Raw genomic sequence first — 21,950 nt, 5'->3', positions numbered from 1 at the left:
TGAGAGGCTGTAGTACAGTGTAAACATAACTTTTATATGAACTAGGAGTTCCCGTCGTGGCGCAGTGGTTAACGAATCCACTGGGAACCATGAGGTTGCGAGCTCGATCCCTGGCCTCACTCAGTGGGTTAAGGATCCGGCGTTGCCATGAGCTGTGGTGTAGGTGCAGACATGGCTCGGATCCCACATTGCTGTGGCTCCGGCGTAGGCTGGTGGCTACAGCTCTGATTAGACCCCTAGCCTAGGAATCTCTATATGCCGCAGGTGCGGCCCTAGAAAAGGCAAAAAAAAATAATAATAATAATAATAACTTTTATATGAGCTAGAAAAGCAAAATAAAATCCTGTGACTTGCTTTACTGAGGTATTCGCTTTACTTTGGTCTGGAACTGAACCTTTATTATCTCAAAAGTCTTCTTGTCATGCTTTCTCTCTTTTAGCTGTGTGCTAAGTACTTTACAAACCTGGATCATTTAATCCTCACAGCAACCTGTGCACGAGGTAGTACTGTCACCATTCCCATTTATCGGATGAGGAAACTGAGGCCTGGAGAGGTCACTTAGGTAATTTTGCCCAGGTGTGCAAAGGGATTCTGAACCCCTCCAACAGCCCAGCATGCTCTCCCCCAGCTCTGCTGGGCAGCAGTGACCCCTCCTGGCAGTCTGCAGCTTGGGACCCGTCCCCTCCTCCTGGGCACATGCCCAGGGCACTCACACAAACTCAGATGCCAAAGCTGACCATCCCCACCCCCACCCACCACACCCCTCTTTCTGGAGACACTTGGAATGAAAGGGGGCAGCAACAACTTGCACAAACACGTTCATCCATCAACACCAACAGTCACCACCTCGTGCCCCGTGCTGCTGAAGTGAAAAACAAAAACAAAAACAAAAACCTCCGCTGTTGTTGAAAACCTAAGGCCAGTGGAAGGAGCACGAACCCAGGTAGAGGTATTTCCCACTTTCGTCCTTCTCCGCCAGGGGGCTCCCTTCCTTCTCCAGCTCCTTCCGGTACCGCTTGATGTTCTTCACCATCAGATCCTTCCGCGTCAGCTCATAGTGGTTTGGGAAATGGTTGACGATTTGGTCGTCCGAGAGCCGATAGCCAGTTTCCACACTGAAAACATTGCGGATGGTTTGCACGCTCATCCTGGAAAAGAAGCACAGAGGGACGTGCGGGACGACAGCTCCGAGGGTGTCCGTGTGGACCCACAGCAGCCCAGGATGTGTGTCCAGGTCGGTATCGGACCCGCCCGAGGCGGGACTGGCCGACTCTGTGCCTGGATCAGCTGCACTCGCACTCTCTGGCACAGACGGCACAGAGCAGATGCTTAGTAAGTGTTCACTAGTTCATGATAACATCGATTATTGATAACAAACTAATGAAAGACAGACTCCGAGGTCAGGAAACTTTTTTTCTTTTTCAGCTGCAGCCACCGCATATGGAAGTTCCTGGGCCAGGAATCGAACACAAGCCACAGGCTACGCTACACTTGTGGCAATGCCAGATCCTGAACCCACTTCACCACAGAGGGAACTCCAGGAAACACTGATTCAATATGTGCACCCCAAGTCGGGAAGAACAGGGGCCCCTTAAGGCCCAAATCCTAGGGGTTATTTAAGGACCCTGAGTCAGTGCTTAATATTCTTGGGGACACTGACAGGCCAGCTCAACTATGAGGCTTCCAGTGAAATGAGAGTTGAAAGAGAAACAGTTCCTCAACCTCTAGAAAAGCCAGCCTCCCCGCCCACCTGGCATCCCCGCTAGCCCTCGGAGCAGCAGGACGGAAGGGCTTCAGCAACAATCCGGGAGAGACCGTGTGAGTGTTTGATTCTTCCCTTCGTCGGTTTTCAACGTGCCTCCCTGCCGTCCTCAGCGTGTGACGAGCTGTGCTCTGGGTTAACGACCACTGCAGAGTGATCACCCAACGCCAGCTACCAAGTTTCCAGGCCGGGGATCAGACCCACGCCACAGCAGCAATGATGCCGGATCCTTAACCACTAGGCCATCGGGGAACTCCTCTCCGAGTCTCACTGACTCGACTCCCGCCATCCTCAACGTCCTCGCTCTCCCGCAGGACAAGCCCTTCCAAGCTCCCCTTGCGGGCTTCTTCCTGGGGCCTGGCATCAGGCCCTTCTCCACGGAGCAGAGGACCCTTTGTAATAGACAAACGTCCACCCACTGTGTAGGCTGCTGGCCAAACGTCCCAATTCTCCACCCCGCTCGTTTCCACATCCCATGTCACGAGGGTGCAGCTCCTACGCGGAGGTACATTAAATTTCCTCTTGAATTCGGGCTGACCCGATGAGTGCCTCTCTTCGGCCGAGAAGAATGGGTGCCATTTCTGAGACTAGCCCTTCGAGGCCCTGAGAGCTGCCCCCTCCCTGTTGGGCCCCAGATACCACCAGAACAAGGCCCGGCTGGCCGGCTGGAGGGATGTGAGGGTCAGCGGAGAGAAGCCCCTGCGCAAGGGCCTCCCAGGCCAGCCGAGGCCCGGCTGACCCGCCGGGGCCAGCAGATGCATGAGTGAGCCCAGGCAGGACCAGCGAAGCCCGGCCAGCGCACAGAACCCTTCGGCCAAGCCCATAAAGCCACGGGCAATAAAAAAAGGGTTGTTGTTTTAGGCCCCTAAGTTTGGTGGTGTTTGTTAGGGACCATCAGTTTGGCAACAGAAGACGCGCACCCCTCAGCCGGTCCGCTTACACGTTTCACGCCCGCTTCTACCCCCTGGCCACGGGCAAGCTGTTTCTGCAGAGCTGGTGTCCAAAAACAACTACCACTTCACAATATGTTTTTCTTCACACTTAGGAGAGTTATGCAGTTTCCCAAACTGCGTTATAATCACCGTAATTCTTCTAATGGCTGCACCATAATCCACCTGGTTGATGTATTTACCTTCCCCAAGCGTTTAACATTTAGTTGTTTTCAACAGTTTTCCCTAACCAATGGTTGAGACCTGACAGTGCTTGAAACACGAGCTCTCAAGATATCAAATAGCCAAGGTTATCATATGCTTAGCTTTTTTCTTCTCTCTTATTCTTTTGTGTGTTTGTGTGTGTGTGAAAAATAGCTCCAAGGAGTTCCCATTATGGCACAGTGGAAACGAATCCAACTAGTATCCATGAGGATATGGGTTCAGTCCCTGTCCTCGCTCAGTGGGTTAAGGATCTGGTGTGGCTGTGGCTGTGGTGTAGGCCGGCAGCTGCAGGTGCAATTCAACCCCTAGCCTGGGATCCTCCATATGCAGTGGGTGACGGCCTTTAAAAGAAAAAAAAAAAAAGAAAGAAAAAGAACAGCTCCAAAATGCTTCTTGGCATGAAGACGGGAGCACTCAGTCCCCCAACCTGACCCCCCCCACCCCCCGGAGAAGCTGAAATCGCACTGAGTTCTGCTGGGCGCATGGCACGGGCAGCAGGACCCCAGACGGCAAGGACAGAACACTGTTGTGTTGGGCTTCCCTTCAGACCTCCCGTGAGACAGGGCTCTGGGTGAAGTACTTCACGTTGCCTCGGAGAAGAAAGCAGGTGCCGACCCACTCCTTAAACTCCCCCCACCCCGCCACCAACTGCATCCCTTGCTCCTGGAAGGACCTTGCTGTTTAAAGGGCAGGCGACTTCGCTGCTGTCAGGAGCAAAACTAGGGCCATCCTTTCACCACTGGAGCTGCAGGCTGGGCGCCCACTCTGGGCCCAGGCCCGCCAGGCTCTAGGGAGGCTGAGAAGCGAGGTCCTCCCTCTCCAGGGGTTCGCAGTGACACCTGAGGAGGGACAGGCGGGGAAAGCACGAAGCACAGAACTGGGCGTTTGCTGCCAGGACACCTGGGAGGCCACGAGAGGCAGAGGTGGCTGCCGGGGCAGGTGTGCTGGTGCGCCCGGGACAGCGACGGCAGCTGTCCCGGGGTCTGCCCAGGGGTCTGCATGCCAGCCACTGCCCCGAGGTCTGCGCTCCACTGCTACACTGAAACTCCAAACAACTGTATTTGTACAGAGAGGTCAAGTCCTTTGCCAAAGGCCACACAGCAGTGGAGGAGCCAGCGCTAAGGCCACGCAGGGCTCTGGCTCCAGGGCCAGACATGAACCCCTGGATGCACCCCAAAGGGTGGGCTGAGTGGGGGCAGAAAGCACAGCATGTACGACGGTGTAAAAGACAGTCTGGGAAGGTCAAAGGCAGAAGATGTGCGGTACTGGGCGGGGGGGGGGGGCGGGGAGTGGCAGAGAGAGGCCGAGGGACGTCTCTCCAGGCAGCAGCAGGGACACTGAGTCTCGGGTGGCAGCGGATGTCCAGGGTGAGAAAGGCCCTCAGAGGTTCACTGCAGTGCTCAGGCCCCGGGCGCTGCAGAGGCCGGAGGGACACTTGGGCGAGGAGCCCCCTGGGAACCCGCAGGCTGCCCGGGCAGGGCTGGCCCAGGTCGGGGGGAGGAGGACACAGGCCTCCCTGAGGAGGAGCGGGGAGCGGGGCCGGGGGTCCGGGACCCCGGGGCTCCTGGCTGAGTGGGGCACCGGCCGGGACTCAGGGCCCCCACGCCGCGTGTCTGCTCCTAGGTGAACTCGCCTTTCAGGGGCTTCTCAGCCAGTCCCACCAGCACCCTCAGGACGCTGACCTCCCGGAAGCGGTGGCGGTGCTGGGCAGCGGGGCACCCCTGGGACAGCACGGCCCGGAGGCGGGGGTGGGCTCTCCCTTCCACCCGGACTCCCGCGGCAGCAACCACACTCGGCTGCACGGACTTCGTGCCCCAGGGAGGCGAACAGAGAGTGGGACACCGCAGCCCGGACCCAACCGGGGCTTCTCCCGTGCCCACCCTGTGCCTGGGGATGAGGATGTGCCCGAGGCAGCCCAGGGCAGGGACGACCTGTTCCCGCAGCGGCAGTCAAGGCTTCCAAGGCACAGGCTCTGGAAAACTCGGAAACTCCGGGGCTTGCACACACTCACCACTGGAGCTGCGGGCTGGGCACACACTCACCAGTAGAAATTCCAGTCCTCGCTCTCCGTCACCTGCACCCATCCTCGCTTCTCGAAGTTGTTGATCAGCACCGACTTCTCGATGTCAGTGACCCATTTCACTTTTCCCGCCATCGTCCTGGAAGAGACGACCCAGGACGTCTCAGAGCCAGGACACTTCATCCACCTCCCTCACCCCAAGGAGGCCTCCACACATGGGGAGCTGCGGTCCCCTGCAGGGCTCGGCTGGGGGGAGGCACCCCCCAGGGGACACCTGGAGGCATTCTGACTGTCACACCTGGGAGAGGGGGATGCTTCTGGCATCTAGTGGGCAGAGGCGAGGATGCTGCTCAAGCCCCTCCTACGGACAGGACGCCCCCCAGGAGAAATCTCCCAGTCCAAAACCTCAGCTGGGGAGTTCCCGCCGTGGCTCAACAGTAACAAACTCGACTAGAATCCATGAGGACGAGGGTTCGATCCCTGGCCTCGCTCAGTGGGTTAAGGATCTGGCATGGCTGTGAGCTGTGGTGTAGGTCGCAGATGAGGCTAGGATCCCTCATTGCTGTGGCTGTGGCATAGGCCGGCAGGTGCAGCTCCAATGTGATGCCTAGCCTGGGAACCTCCATATGCCGTAGGTGCAGCCCTAAAACCCTCAGATGTACTGACACTGAGAATCCTGGTCAAGTGGGAAATGAAGGCAACACAAGTTAGAGTCCCTGGTGGCCTAGCAGTCAAGGATTCAGCATGGTCACTGCTATGATGAGGGTTCGATCCCAGGTCTGGGGGTGTAGGCACAGCACCTTCCCCGGGCAACCCGCCACAAATAAGGCAGCACAGGATGAATCACAACTGTGACAGGAGCCACAAAGGAAAGGCCCTAGGCCCGTGAGAGTCAAGCATCTGGAAAGGCTGCCCCCCCGACCCAGCTGCTCCTGGTGGGTGGGTGGGACCGCCAGCCCATCTGAGCGCCCTGCCCCCAAAGCACTGCTCATCTTCCTGCTGCCTCCCCTGCTCTACTCCAATTCCCTCTTTTATAAACATTTATTTCATTTCTATTTTTAAAAGTGGTATTGAAGTCGAGTTGATTCACAATGTTGTGATAATTTCTGCCCCATCCCATTCTCTCTCTGTGGGAGATCTTGAGCGTCTCTCTGACCATGTCACTCCGTTTAGTATCCAGCACGGCTCCCACTGCACTTAACACACACAGGCCCCCGGCCCTCACCTGCTTTCCAGGGACATCGTGTACCACCTTCTCCCTCACCTGCTCGGTTCTTGTCACACTAGACTTCTCTGCCCACGTCTTCTTCTACCTCAGGGCCTTGGCACATGCTGGGTAGCTCTGCCGGCAGTGTTCCGCCTCCCTCTCTGCCTGGCAAAGCTACCTCCCGCTCACCTGCCAGTCTACGTGAATGCCACTTCCTCCACAAAGATGCTCAAACTCTCCAGACCAGGTACACGGCCCCCAGTGTCCCTGCAGCTCTGTCTCTGCTCAAGGGCAGGAGCTAGGTTTCTCCTCACCACTTTGTGCCCAGGGCCTGGCACCGTGCCTGGCATGGAGGGGATGCTCCATTCAGAGAGAATAAGGGACTGTGGTCCCAGGCCTGCCAGTACCACCATGCGACCTAGAGCAAGTTATGAGGCCTTTCTGGACCTGTTTCCTCCTTTGGATTCTGGTTTTCAAACAGCTCGAGCAGCCCACGATTCTGGCGGCCTCCCACCCCAGCTCCAACCAGAGAAGGGTGCACCTGTTACGCTTCTGTGTACACATTCGCAGAAGGTGAAGGGCTTTCAGGAAGAAGGGCTTCTGTGAAGAACCAGGCTTGAAAGCCAGGGGAGGGAGCTCCCTGCTGGTCTAGTGGTTAGGATGTAGCAGTTGTGCCGCTGCAGCCTGGGTTCAATCCCTGATCCAGGAACTGAGATCCTACATCAAGCTGCTGCACACCATGGTCAAAAAAAAAAAAAAGAGAGAGAGGAAAAAAAGAAAAAGAAGCCAGGCAGGGCACTCAAAGAGCCTTGAGGGCCCTCTATAAAGAGGCACCTCCTGCATGAACTTGTAATAGCTTCACCTCTGGGGCAACTGAACAGGGCAGAAAAGGCATGTGGTGTGGAGATGGACACAGAGGGACGTGCTGCCTTGGGAGAGGCAAGGAGAAGGCGCTTCTATGGCGGAATCCACCAGGCGGAGCTTGGGCGCTTCCACACAGCGGCAGTGGCGGCCCACTCCCTCCTCGCGCTGCCCAGCACGGCGGGCAGTGCCATCGAGGCGGGACTGTGGTCAAACCTAGGCTCCAGAGCTTGGGTTTGACCAGCGGTGTGACTTTGGGCAAGTTACTTAACCTCTCTGAACTTGTTGCCCCAACCTGTAAAATGGGGCTAACAGTATCTACCCATCTCATAGGTTAGAATGAGGATGAAATGAGCGAATCCACGGAAAGCATCCAGAACAGTGCCTATGGCACCCAGGAGCCACTCAAAAAACAGCTTATGACGTCATCATCGTCTCCATTTCATCCACGAGGAAGCCGAGGCTCAGAGGTAAGAGGAAGAAGACACTAGACGGAGTCGTGTGGCTTGATTCAAACCCAGGGAGACCCTGCTCTGAGGGGCCATCTCTCTCCACGCAGCCCACCCCTGTCCTCTGTGAACTTGGCCGCCGTCAGGATGACGACGATGCCCACAGGGTCAGGTGAGGAACACACGGAACTGCTCTCTGCAAACTAAGCGCCACACCACGGCCACGGAAGCGCGGTAACTCAGCAGTCACGTCCACACGGAGGTCACGATCTGCCCGGACATGATGGCAGCAGCACCGCGGGAGCGGACTCCCCACGGGCTGGGAGCCCTTTTTCCAACAGCGCTTGCTCTCTTGTCACACTGTGGTTATTCTCCTAATCCTTCCAACTTTTTCATTACTACGTAATTATCACGAACACGTATATTACATTGTGATCAGCGAGCGTCGATGTTACTACTGCAATTCACCAAAGGCTCAAGCGATGGATACCATTTCGCAATAAAGCTTGTTTTGTTTTGTTTTGTGCCACGCCCACAGCATATATAAGTTCCCAGGCCAGGCCAGAGATCAAATCCAAGCCACAGCTTCGACCTACGTCACAGCTGTGGCAACAACAGATTCTTAACCCACTGTGCCATAAACAGAAACACCAATAAGGCTTTTTTTTTTGTCTTTTGTCTTCCTTAGGGCCACACCGGTGGCATATAGAGGTTCCCAGGCTAGGGGTCAAATCAGAGCTATAGCTGCCGGCCTGCACCACAGCCACAGCAACGCGGGATCTGAGCTGAGTCTGCAACCTACACCACAGCTCACGGCAACGCCAGATCCTTAACCCACTGAGCGAGGCCAGGGATCGAACCTGCAACCTCATGGTTCCTAGTTGGATTTGCTGCCACTGCGCTATGACGGGAACTCCACCAGTACGGCATTTTCAAGTTAAGGCATGTACGCATTTTTAAGATAAGTTGCTAATGTACTGTACGGCCTGCAGTACAGTGTAAAATAACTTTTATACATGGCGGGAAGCTAAAAAATTCATGTGTCTTGCTTTATTGGGATATTCAGTTTCCTGGATGGTCTGGACCCAAATCTCTCTGAGGTCTGCCTGTATCTGCCCGCACAGCCCTGCATCCTCAAGGATTCCTGCTCCTCTTCTGCCCCCTAGAGTCCAACTGCAGACACAGCAGGTTCGGTGAGAACCACCCCTCCAGCCAGATAACAGCCACACCACAACCACCCAGGCTGCACAGCTCACACTGGGCAATTCAGACTTGAGTCTTACTGGGAGACCTCACACCAATCACGGACTCCCACCCGGGGACGACGCAGAGGTAAAAGCAGTGACACAACATAATACAGGCAGTACTTCACACTCCTGTGCTTTAGTCATAAAATGGGGATGGGGAGGGGAAATTAGGAGTTTAGGATCAACATATGCGTGCTACTTGGGAGTTCTCTTGTGGCTCAGTGGGTTAAGGATCTGGCGTTGTCACCGCAGCGGCTTGCCTTGCTGCAGTGGCTCAGGTTCGATTCCTGGCCCAGGAACTTCCACATGGGCCCGGCCAAGAAAAAAAAAAAACCCATATAAACACTACTATATATAAAATAGATAACCAAGAAGGACCTACCATATAGCACAGGGACTCTACACAATATTTTGTAATAACCTTCATGGGAAAAGAATCTGAAAAAGAATAAATATATGTGTATGTATAACTGATTCACTTTCCTGTATACCTGAAACTAACACAACACTGGAAATCAAGTATACCCCAATAAAATTTTTAAAAATAAATAAATAAAAATATTAGTAAAATCCCTCCCAAATAAAATAAAACAAGGACCTACTGAACAGCACAGGGAAGTATAAGGGAAAAGAATCTGAAAAAGTATGTGTGTGTATATGTGTGTGTATATATACATATATATATATATATATATATAAAACTGTACCGCTTCGCGGTACACTTGAGACTCACACAACACTGTAAATCATCCGTACTTCATAAAAATACATCAATCAAATAGTCACAAAATGCTCCCAGGGGTACGAGCCCAAACCCAGTAAGGCAGACGGGGCAAACATTCTCATCCTTTTTCTTTCTGGCTGCACCTGCGGCACGTGAAAATTCCCAGGCCAGGGACTGAACCTTGCAACCGCAGTGACCCGAGACACAGCAGTGACAATGTCAGATCCTTAACTCACTGAGCCACCAGGAAACCACATATTCTCAGCCTCACTCTCCTGAGCAGGAAATGGAGCCTGCAAGCACGGGAGGTTTCCTCCAGGCCCCTGCTCCCTCCACCCGGCGAACAAGCGGTCACCAAGGCAAACATCTCAGGCCAGACCTACCATGGTACGTCTGGGGCCAACGGCAACGTCCAATCGCTCTTCAGTTTCACCCACTCTTGCCTCGGTTTCTTACCTAAAATAAAAGTAATACAGATGAAATGTACACAGCACAAGACCACGAGATGCTGACAGTGTGTGAACCCAGCCAAATGGTGCCTAACCACAACCCTCGGTGGACGGCGTCTCTCACCTGACAAGGGCCCGCTGGAGGATGCTCTGGACTCTGCTCCTGCTGTGACAGGAATCTCCGGGTTAATTACTTACTGGCTCCCGCAGAGCCTTCTGAGCGGCTGGACCCCCACTGCTGCTCCAGCCCCCGTGCAGCCCTGTCCCACAGAGAACCTGTGCCCGGGATGTCACCGCACCCCTTTCTCCACTGCGTCTCTCCAACTCCACCAGCCACGCCGGGCACAGCTCAAGGCCCCTCCCGTGGGGAGCCGTCCTCAGCGCCGTCACTGCGGTCAGTATTTCCCTGCTCGGCACCGTCTGGAGGCCTCTCCTGGCCTCGCTGCTGGCCCTTGGAACCTCCCTCCTTGCACTTTAACTCTTTATGTCCATTCTTTCCATAAAAGCACAAGGAGGGGACCCTCCTGGTTGCCCGTCTCCCTCTCTTCCCACTGATTCCAGAGTCAAGAGTGCGTATTTGCAGCAAAGCTCTCCGTCCGTCTGCCCGACCCTGTCCTCTCCAGCCCATGGCACATGCGGGCCAAAGGCTGACTCCTCGCTGCGGGAGTGAGCGGACAAGTCCCCGGGGCAGACCCTTTCACCCTGCCTCGTCGCTCCCCTGGAAATGTCATGAGTTGAACTGTGCCCCACCCCACCCCCAAAGATACGCTGAAGTCCCAACCCGGGGAGCTGTAAACATGAGCTCATTCAGAAGGAGGGTCCCTGCAGTTGTGAAGGGGTCCTTCGGGCCGGCCTTAACGCAGTGACGCATACTCTTATGAGATGGAGAAGTGAGTGGACACAGACACACACGGGCAGACTGCCCTGTGACGACACAGGGACAGACCGACACAGAGGGAAGGTGGCCACGTGCTGCTGAAGGCGGAGATCGGAGTTCTGCTGCCACCAGCCAAGAGACGCCTGTGCCTACTTGCCAGAAACTGGAAAATGCAAGGCGTCATCCTGGGAAGCTGCAGAGGTTCTGCCAACCCCCTGATTGCGGGGTTCAGGCCTCACGGACCCACCCGGGTTGTGGCACTTTGAGGCTACAGCCCTAGGAAGCTAAGACAAGTTATAACCATGCTACACGCCGGGATCTAAAGTTATAACCACCCTAACACCAGCAGATAAAGTTATAACCATCCTAACACCAGAGTATAAAGTTATAACCACCCTAACACCAGCAGATAAAGTTATAACCATCCTAACACCAGGGTATAAAGTTATAACCACCCTAACACCAGCAGATAAAGTTATAACCACCCTAACACCAGCAGATAAAGTTATAACCACCCTAACACCAGGGTATAAAGTTATAACCACCCTAACACCAGCAGATAAAGTTATAACCATCCTACACACCAGGATATAAAGTTATAACCATCCTAACACCAGGGAGAAAGAATGAGTCATTTACAGCGTGAAGCGTTTTCCTCATGTGTGTGGGAACAGAGCACAGTGAAGTGTGGAGCAAAGAGACAAGAGAGTCGTTTATGGTTAAAAAAGGAAAAACCAAGTAAGGCCACCTCTCCTTCAAAAGAACCTCTTTTCAGAAATGCACCAAATCCGCGTGGAAGCTGATGAGCAGGCAGCCTGGGGGGAGTGAGCGGAGGGCTGGCGGCTCCTTCCACAGCCGAGGCTCTGAGGCGCGGGCGGACTGGGGACAGGGATCCCGGCAAGTTCCCTTGGGGCCTGAGCCTCCCCAGTGAAAAAGCTGAGAACGACGGGCAAGAAAGCACAGCTCTTGGGCGGTACTGCTGGGACTACCCCACAGGCAGGCTGCAGGTTCTCCCAACAGCCAACTGGCCTGGAAACAAGTGCATCAGACAGAAAGCGCTTCCCCGGGAAGCTGCCCGAGGTTCGGCTGCAGGAGCTCCTCCCTTCCCGCTGGGCTCCAGGTGGGTCTGTGCACCTCCTTCTCTACCAGGTCCAAGGTGACGGCTCACCTGATGCCGGGGACCAGGGACCCTCCCCACTCACAGACGGAAAGTGGGGCTCAGAGAGTAAGAGGCAGAGCAGAGACTGCAACCCTGACAACCACACAGCCTCTGTCCCACACCGTGTGACAACTCTCAGTGTACGTGTATCCCCCTTGTCAGACTCCATCGACAGCCCACAGGGCAAGGGGTGGGTCCCCAGGGCCAGGCCCAGTGAAGGGGCTCAGAGACCACCTATAAACAGACAGAGACACCAGCTGGCCAATCCCCACAGTACAGAAGCCAGGGCTGCCTCCTTCCCAACCCTGGGAAACACTAAGCCTTTCTCCTTGGAAAAGAAAATAGATAAATACCTGATGGCAGATTGTCTTCCTGCGACGTCCTTCTAAAATACGGGAAAAAAAAAAAAAAAAAAGCAGAGTTAATTGTACTGTGTAATGAACTTGACACGTTACCTCTGTGCTGGTTCACATGAACTGATGCCCCAGATTTTAAGCCACTTGGTCAACTACTTTTTTTTTCAGGGCTGCACCCGCGGCACATAGAAGTTCCCAGGCCAGGGGTCGAGTTGAAGCTGCAGCTGCCAGCGCACACCACAGCCACTGCAACGCCGGATCCAACATCTACAACCTATGCCACAGCTTGTGGCAACACCTGATCCTTAACCCATCAAGTGAGGCCAGGGTTGAACCCACATTCTCACAGACTCTATGTCGGGTTCTTAACCCACTGAGCCACAATGGGAACTCCTCGGTCAACTGCTTTTAAAACTGAGCATCAGAATTCCCTGGTGGCTCAGCAGGTAAAGCATCTGGTGTTGTCACCGCTATGGCCCAGGTGTGATCCTGGCCTTGCTCAGTGGGTTAAGGGTCTGGTGTTGCTGGGGCAGTGGTGTACACCGGACCTGCAGCTCCAATTCGACCCCCAGCCTGGAAACTTCCATATGCCACAGATGCAGCCCTAAAAAGCAAAAAGAAAAGAGAAAGAACATAATGTGGTTCCCAGGCCTGGGGCAAGTAGGCAGGACCTTGACAAGCTTGAGGAGAGGCTTCTGCAGGGACATCCCTGGGCATCTGGACCAACAATAGTCTAGTTTCTTACCCACCCACACAGTGCTGACAGCCACTCTGTGCCAGGCGGGCAACAGGAGACATGATGCTCCCTGGGACCGGGTGCCCCTGGACAGTCCTGATCAACCAGTGGCAGCCTGGCCGGCAAAGCGATTTAACAGCCCAAGGTCTAAGGAAGAGGTGACTACTATCCAGTCCAGCAGCAAATGAGGCAAGCTCTGCCCCCAGAAGATTCCGGATCCATCTGTCTCTCTTCCAGTGTCCCCGAAATCCTGGACAACCACAGCTGGCCCCAGCTGGCTTCCATGGTCCCAAGCTCACCCCACTGCGACCTATCCCCCACCCAGCAGCAGACCAATTTTTTTTTTTTCCCTAGCCAAGCCCGATGCACATGGGGGCACAGGCCAGGGACAGAACCCATGCTACAGCAGCAACCCGAGCCTCTGCAGGGACAATGCTGGATTCCCTGCACCACAAGGGAACTCCCAGACCAATCTGCGAATCATAACACTGCTCATAAGTCTGCAGCAGCTTTCCGCCGCACTGAGAATAAAGCTAGCAGTCCACTCATGACCGGCAAGGCTGGCGCAGCAAGATCTGCCCTCGCGCCTCTCAGGTCTGGTCTCTCAGCATCCTTCCCACTGGTCATCCCTCTCCAGCTCCTCACACCCGCCCAGTGGCATCTGGCCTTAAGGCTCTGCTCTGCCCCCACGTCTAGCCCTTTCTCAAAGGTCAGCTCCTCAGACTGGCCTTCCCAGTCTCAATCTCAATCCTCTTCGTTTACCCAGTTGTCACCACTTCTCCGTGGCGCACGAGTTACACACGGCGACTCAAAGCGTGGTCCGTGAACCTGCAGCATCAGCATCACGACCTGGGGCTTGCTGGAAATACAGATTCTCTGGGAGTTCGCGTTGTGGCTCAGTGGTCACGAACCCGACTAGTACCCATGAGGAGGGAGGTTCAATCCCTGGCCTTGCTCAGTGGGTTAAGGATCCAGCATTGCTGTGAGCTGTGGTGTTGGTCACAGACACGGCTTGGATCCTGCCTTGCTGTGGCTGTGGTGTAGGCCAGCAGCTGGAGCTCTGATTCAATTCCTAGCCTAAGAACCTCCATATGTCACACATGTGGCCCTAAAAAGCAAAAAAAAAGAAAAAAAAAAAAAAGAGAGAGAGAGAGAGAGAAAGAAATACAAATTCTCCAGCTCCCCCGCCATGCATTCACAATAATGTACACACTCAGACTCTTGGGGACAGGGGCCCAGGGGCCTGTATCTCAACAAGCTCTCGGGTGATTCTTACCCACACTCAGATTTGAAAAGGACTGGTCTAGTTCCTGTATGTGGTTCCTCGTGACAATCTGTCTTGACACATATATGTCACAACATGAGAGCAGGAATGCGGTTCGGCCTTATCTCCTGCTGAAAGGCCAGCACCCAGAACAGTGTCTAGTAATAGCAGGCACTCAATCAACATTTGATGGATTAACAAAAATCAAGGCGTGAAGGATCTAGCCTTGTCACTGCTGTGGCTCTGGTCACTGCTGTGGCATGGGTTTGATCCCTGGCCCGGAAACTTCCACATGTCGCGGGTGGACAAAAATAAATAAATAAAGACATGAATTGCCTCTGCGCACCATCACGAAGTGCTGTTCCTTAGTGCCAAGCAGTAAAGTAGGCACAGCCCAGCCCAACTGGGCAGAGACACGGGGAGTAACTGCCATAAACACTTCCACAGCTTTGCTCAGGCAAGAAGCAGGAGACCAGGAGTTGAGCTGGTTTCCGCTGAGAGAGGGAACATCTCGGGAATCCCTGGGCCTCCGACCCTGGGAGGACAGTACTTTGCCAGGAGGCTTTTCACCTCCTAGAGTTCCGACTATTCCCACAAAAAAGCCCCCACAACCTCTCAGGGCAGCGAGCAGGCGGAAGAACATACACTCATGCAGTCGCTTCACTCTTCTGGGTCCAGTCATCGAAAACAGCAACCTCTCTGCCCCATCTCTACTACCCCAAATATTGATCACAATCAGTTTCAACAAAATCTATTTTAAAAAAAGATCCTACGGAGTTCCCGTCGTGGCTCAGTGGTTAACGAATCCGACTAGGAACCATGAGGTTGTGGGTTCGATCCCTGGTCTTGCTCAGTGGGTTAAGGATCCGGCGTTACCGTGAGCTGTGGTGTAGGCTGCAGACGCGGCTCGGATCCTGCGTTGCTCTGGCTCTGGTGTAAGCTGGTGGCTACAGCTCCGATTTGACCCCTAGCCTGGGAACCTCCATATGCCGCAGGAGCGGCCCAAGAAATCATAAAAAGACAAAAATAAAAATTTAAAAAAAAAATTAAAATTAGGAAAGATCCTAGGACATCTGCCTTCTTTTCCAGCTAGTCTTTTTTGAAAGGGAAAAGGAGCCATCTTTAAATAACAGTATAAACGACGACTTTACATCACCCAGAGCATTTGGTCACAACTGTACTGCTTCTGCCCATCTCCTCACCCCCTCAGGGTGACAGTGCCATGCTCCACCTTAACTAATAACCAGTGCCTGTAATTCCCTGAGCACAGGACAGGGCCAATCTTTTTGTACTGCCACAACCCAGCACCCAAACATGCTCATTAAATGTTTCCTGAACAAAGGACCGCTTTGCAAACCACAAAGGGTTTACAACAACAAGATACTTTTATTTCAAGAATGAATTCCTGCCAAAAAAAAAAAAAAAAAAAAAAAAAAAAAAAAAAAAAAAAAGAATGAATTCCTTGTACTGCCCCAATCACTCTAGGGTGACTACCGCGACCGTCACCCCCCGCTAATGATGGGGAAACAGGGAGGAGAAATGCCTAGGTCCAGTTCTCCAGAGAGAGATAAGCAGGGCAGAGAACACTTGTCGCCTGTCTCCTGCCCAGAACTCAACCCACAGGTACACCGCGCTCTGCAAGATGCCAACAGAAACAATACAGATTGCAAATGAATGAAAAAAACCAGCAACGATTAAATTCTGAGATAACGAATAAGAAGAAGAATGCAATTACAAGGATCAGGAGGAACAAGTCACAGGAACTCGGAGGAGGAAGAGAGGCACAGTAGTCAGCGCAGGCTGCTGGAGGGACGCGGGTCCAGCATCCAAACCCAACCGCAGCGGCCCCGTAGACCAGCGGCCACAATCGCTCGCGCATGCGCACTCGCCCCCCGCCACACCCTGGGTCCCGGGAGCCGATGGCCTCGGCGGCTGTGTCTTACCTGTGGGCGTCCAGCCCGGAGGGGCGCCCAGGAGCGCGGAGCACGGCGGCCCCGCGCCGCACCCCGGCCCCGCCTCCAGCTCCACTCCGGCTCCTGCGGGAGGACTCGGCCCGCTATCAAGCGAACCCACCCTCCGCGCTCTACTTCCGGGGCGGCGCCCCGGCAACCAAAGACGCGGCCTTACCGGCGCCAAGACTGCTTCCGGGGTCAGATTTTCCCCACTCGTTTCTAAGCCCCTGGCCTGGCGTCCCGCTAGGCGCCGGGGGCTGGGATCGTGCGAGGAGTCTGCGGTCCACCCCGGCGTCTCCACAAACGTCAGAGCCCAGAAATGAAGTCGAGAGGGGTCGGGGCGCAGTCTCGACCCTGATAGTGCAAGGTAGAGGGGTGTGATGGCTGGGCCCTGGGTCCAGTCCGCTCATCTCTTCTGCTCAGCTTCAACATCTGTTAAACTGGGATGGTTGGCAGCACCTGCCTCGAAGGAATTTTTGTAAGGATAACCTAACAGGTTGCGCTCAGCAAGTAGTAATCAATAAATGGCCTACTCAAAGGTCACCTCATTTGTGAAGTGTGAGTGCGGGACAGGTGCAGTTCCTCAAAGTAGGATTTTTTAACTCTTTCTGTTAGGAAGAGGCAGCCTGGCCCATGAGAATTTTAAAACTGAAGCCAGACCTGGTTTGAATCCTCACCCCAAAATCCACTAGCTGGTCATGTCATTCTCTGAGCCTCAGTTTCTTGTCTATAAATGGAGATAACAGCACCTATGCTGAAGGGTTGTTGGGAAGATTATGAAAGTATTTTTTGAAAGGCACTTTGGTAGAGGATATATTAGTTGCTAAATTCCTGTTGAATTAATACACAACAGAAGGGCATGTACCCCAGACATCTGTCAGTCATGAAGGTGCACTGGGAGGCAGTGTGAAAGGAGAGAAACAGAATTTACCTCCCTGCTCAGTTACAGTCTAGCTGTTGAGCATAGGAAAATCGCAGCCTCTTGTTTTAAAATTTTTATTTATTTTTTTATTTTGGCTGCAGCACGCAGCAACTTCATGTGGGATTTCAGTCCCCACACCAGAGATTGAACCCAGGCCACAGCAGTGTAAGTGCCAACCAACTCCTAACCACTAGACCACCAGGGAACTCCTCCAGCCTTTTTTTTTTTTTTTGTCTTTTTAGGGCCACACCCTGCAGCATATGGACCTTCCCAGGCTAGGGGGTTAAATCAGAGCTGCAGCTGCTGGCCTACGTGACAGCCACAGCAGTGCCAAATCCAAGCCACATCTGTGACTACACCACAGTTCACAGCAACGCCGGATCCTTAACCCACTGATTGAGGCCAGGGATAAACCTGCATCCTCATGGATACTAGACCAATTAGTTTCTGCTGAGTCACACGGGAACTCCCTGTCAGGGTTGTTTTGGGGTTTTTTCCCAGCCTCTCAATGACAGTTTCTTCATGGATAAACAGGAATAATTAGGAGTTCCCATCATGGCTCATTGGTTAACGAATCCGACTAAGAACCATAAGTTGCAGATTCGATCCCTGGCCTTGCTCAGTGGGTTAAGGATCCGCGTTGCTGTGAGTTGTGGTGTAGGTCGCAGATGCAGCTCGGATCCCGCGTTGCTGTGGCTCTGGCATAAGCCGACAGCTACAGCTCCGATTGGACCCCTAGCCGGGGAACCTCCATATGCTGTGGAAGCGCCCCAAAAAAATGGCAAAAAGACAAAAAAAAAAAAAAAAAAAAAAAGGGAATAATTATCTCCATCTCTCAAGATGGAAAAGAGTTTAAATTCCTAGGTGAATAGCGCCCAGGAAGGTGTTTAATATGTTTTACCATGTCCTTCTGCCCTGTGCAGAGTATATGCCATTCCAAAGAGCATCACCAGCAGCCAAAACACTGGAAGGCTTGGGTACAGACAGTGGGAGGAGACCAACATCACGAGAGCAGATAGTAGGAAGAGTTCTGGCCAATGCGAAGAATTAACTGGGAGCTAGGTAGCCCCAGGAGAACGGCAGGAAACTAAGAATCTCCATGCTGATCTAATCATGTAAATCTAGTTATAAAGTCTTCAAGGCTTTCCATTGCCAGCAAGATAACATCCAGGAGTTCCCCATCATGACTCAGCATTAAGGAGCCTGACTAGTATCCATGAGGATGCAGGTTCGATCCCCGGCCTCGCTCAATGGATTAAGGATCCCACGTTGCCATGAGCTGGAGTGTAGGTCAAAGACATTGCTCAGATCCTGTTTTGCTATGGCTGTGGTGTAGGCTGGCAGCTGTAGCTCCGATTCGATCCCTAGCCTGGGAACTTCCACATGCTGGAGGCATGGCCAAAATAATAATAATAGTAGGAAAAAAAAAAAAAAAAAAACAGCACCTGGAGTTTCCCATTGTAGCTTAGCATGTTAAGAACCCGACTGGTATCTATGAGGATTCAGGTTTGATCCCTGGCCTTGTTCAGCAGGTTAAGGATCTGGCATTGCCACAAGCTGTGGTGTAGGTCACAGATGCGGCTCAGATCCAGTGTTGCTGTGGCTGTGGTGCAGGCCGGCAGCTGAAGCTCCAATTCAATGCCCACGTGGGAAATTCCGTAAGTCTCAGATGCAGCCCTAAAAAGAAAAGAAAACAAACAACAAAAAAACTCCCCCCCCCAAAAAAAATGGAGTTCCCACTGTGACCCACTGTGTTAATCACCCTGCTTATCTCTGTGGAGGCAAGGGTTTGGTCCCTGGCACAGCGCAATGTGTTGAGGTTCCAATGTGGCCGCAGCTGTGCGGCTGGAAAAAGAAAAAAAAAAGTCTGAGGGAATTCCCTGTTAGCCTAATGATTAAGGATTTAGCATCGCTGCTATGATGTGGGTTTGATATTGACCCCTGGCCTAAGAACTTCTGCATGCCTTGGGTACAGCAAGAACGGAAAGAAAGGAAGGAGGGGAGGAAGGAAGGAAGGAAATGGAAAAATACAATAGAATTTTTGCACCCATGCTGTTGATTGCTAAAAGTAATAGTCTAGTCATGACGCCGAATAAATGTGTCTTTAAAAAAAAATACAATAGAATATTAACCATCCAGGAATCTAAATCCTGAAAGCATCCAAATAAAGGAATTTCTACAAAAGATTTTGTTTTAGGATTATCTTCTTTAAATCATGTCTTTGTGGTCACTGTGGGTCCACTTGCCATAGTGTGTCCGTGTTCTTAGCTCCATCAGGCAGGCAAGAGGGCTTGCTCTTATGGGGCAGTCCCATCTTCCCCACGGGGCCAGACTGACTCCGGCACAATAGGACACATCACCCGGTGATATCACAGCACAAGTTATGGTAGATTCCAGCCCTTGTGTTTGGCAGGATAAGCATTGTATAAAGTACTGAACCACAATTTTGCAAGAATATGTTGGTTGTTAAACTCTTTTCAGACATGACTCTCTTTTGGTGTTATCTAAACTACAGAAATACTTTTCTTTCTTTCTTTTTTTTTTTTTTAAGGGCCACACCTGCAGCATATGGAAGTTCCCAGGGTAAGTGTTGAATTAGAGCTGTGTAGCTGCCGGCCTGCACCACAGCCATAGCAATGTCAGATCTGAGCCGCAACTGTGACCCACAATGCAGCTCACAGCAATGCCAGATCCTTAACCCACTGAGCGAGGCCAGGGATCAAACCTGCAACCTCATGATACTAGTTGGGCTCATTACCACTGAGCCACAATGGGAACTCCCCAGAAATAGTCTTAATCTAGTTTCGAGATTTGGTTTGCTGCGTAAGTGATCATCTGTTAGAAAATCTGTGACATAATTGGAAGACTAAGAAATACTCCCAATAGATAAAACAGTGAGGAATTTCTGGAAGATCAGATAAGTACAGATGGATGGGGCAACCCCTATGAAAGCGAGGACAAATACTCCCCACCGAGCAAAAGAAAGACGTTCCCCCCAAATTAGTTTTCTGAACAAAACTTTGGAAATCCCCAGAGATAAGAAGCAGTGACAAAGACAGTCAGAATATTAAGGTCATTGCTCATCCGTCTCCTTAGAGACCAGACTATCCTGACATTTAGGATAAAGCCCTGTGCCTTAGTCCGGTTGGGTTACTATAGCAAAAGCACCAGAGACGGGGTGCCATCTAAACAATGTATTTCTTGCGGTTCTGGCACCAGCAGATTCCAGGCTGGCAAGGGCCAGCTGCCGGATTCATCACCATCTTGCTTGAGTTCCCACATGGTAGAAGGGGTGAGGGAGCCCCTGGGGTCTCCTACAGGCACTAATCCATTCATGAGAGCTCCACTCTCAGGACCTAATTGCCTCCCAAAGGCCCCACCCGCCAATACCACCGCTTTGGGGATTGAGATTTCAGCACAAGAGTGGGGATGGGGCGGGGGATGGAAAATATAAAGTTTGTACCGTTGTACCTTGAGAATCGTTCACAGAGTTCAGACACTTGACAAAAACATCAAAGACCAACAACGTTCACAAAAGGCGCAACACTGAGCAAAAGGAGAACTGAAAGCCAAGGAAACAGGTAACAGTTAATACACTAGGTCAGGAGTCAGCAAACCACAGGCCAAATCCAGCCCACTACCTGCTCCAGAAAGAATGGTTTGGTTTTTGTTTGTTTGTTTGTCTTTTTAAGGCTGAACCTGTGGCATATAGAGGTTCCCAGGCTAGGGGTCAAATTGGAGCTGTAGCCACCAACCTACACCACCAGCCACAACAACACCATATCTGAGCTTTGTCTGCAACCTACACCTCAGCTCACAGCAATGCTGGATACTTAACCCACTGAGTGTGGCCAGGGATCAAACCTGCATCCTCATAGATCTTAGATTTGTTTCCACTGAGCCATGACAGGAACTCTGAAAGAATGGTTTTTACTAGTGACCACGTGCAACTGATTTTATGGTAGGGAAAAAACTTTGGACCCCAATTAATTGAAACGTATCTCCCTTCCTCCCCACTCAAAGAAATCCATTCTTTTCACTAGTAGATCTGTATTACCAAAAAATATATACTCAATCATTTTTAAAAATTTTATTTTCATTTTATTTCATCATTTAAAAAGTTGTGTAAGTGTGTGAAACTTGTGCGTTACAGAGCCTGGATTTGAACCTAGGAAACCTGACCGTTCACACTACTGCCTCCCTAAAAAATCAAGAGCTGCCTTCTGGCAAGACCGGTGGACTTGCTAGGCGATGCTTTGAGCTCTGCTTGCAAGGATTCCTGAAACCTCCCCACAATCCTCTCCCCCTCCCCTGTACCTCTTTGCTCCAGGAGTAGTTACGTATAGCGCCATCTAGTGGAGCCAGTGCTAATCTGGAGCCCGACTGGCCAAGTTCCCATGCTGCCATCATTCCCTCCTTGGCTCTGCGCCTCAATCTTCTGGGGCTTTTGGGGGCGCACCCACAGCATGTGGCAGTTCCTGGATCCCTAGGCCAGGGATCGAACCTACACCACAGCAGTGACAACTGCCAGATCCTTAACCACTCAGCCTCCAAGGAACTCTGCTGGCTTCGGTCTCTTAGTAGGCAGTCAATAGACATTGTTTCCCAGAAGAGACCTCCTGCAATGGCTGCTGTCTCTGGCTGGTTCCTTGGGGCCGGGTTCGGCCAAGGGAGGCTTGAAATACCAACTCAGGCATGGTCCCCACCTTTTTTTTTTTTTTTTTTTTTTTTTTTAGGGCTGCACCTGTGGCATATGGAGGTTCCCAGGCTAGGGGTCCAATCTGAGCTACAGCTGCTGGCCTATGCCACAG

The 21,950-nt window shown here is 52.4% G+C and overlaps 1 protein-coding gene across 8 annotated transcripts in view; it reads right to left on the bottom strand.

The window, feature by feature from the left end:
• Positions 1-16,370, bottom strand: part of TTLL1 (tubulin tyrosine ligase like 1) — a 33,863-nt gene extending 17,493 nt beyond the window's left edge. For 2 of the 8 annotated variants that reach the window (XM_021091414.1, XM_021091413.1), the window contains exons 1-3: positions 12,263-12,284; positions 4,959-5,075; positions 940-1,148 (exon numbers count right to left, since the gene is read on the bottom strand). In XM_021091414.1, the coding sequence (XP_020947073.1) occupies positions 940-1,148; positions 4,959-5,071 (322 nt within the window). In that variant the 5' untranslated portion in view covers positions 5,072-5,075; positions 12,263-12,284. Of the gene's footprint in view, positions 1-939; positions 1,149-4,958; positions 5,076-9,082; positions 9,139-9,807; positions 9,881-12,262; positions 12,295-16,000; positions 16,153-16,208 lie in introns of those variants that run through there. The other 6 variants (XM_003481524.3, XM_021091418.1, XM_021091415.1 and 3 more) reach the window with 6 other exon arrangements.

This window comes from Sus scrofa, chromosome 5 (assembly GCF_000003025.6).
Source record: "Sus scrofa isolate TJ Tabasco breed Duroc chromosome 5, Sscrofa11.1, whole genome shotgun sequence".
NCBI classification, from domain to species: Eukaryota; Metazoa; Chordata; class Mammalia; order Artiodactyla; family Suidae; genus Sus; species Sus scrofa.
This window is presented reverse-complemented; position numbering and strand designations above follow the sequence as displayed.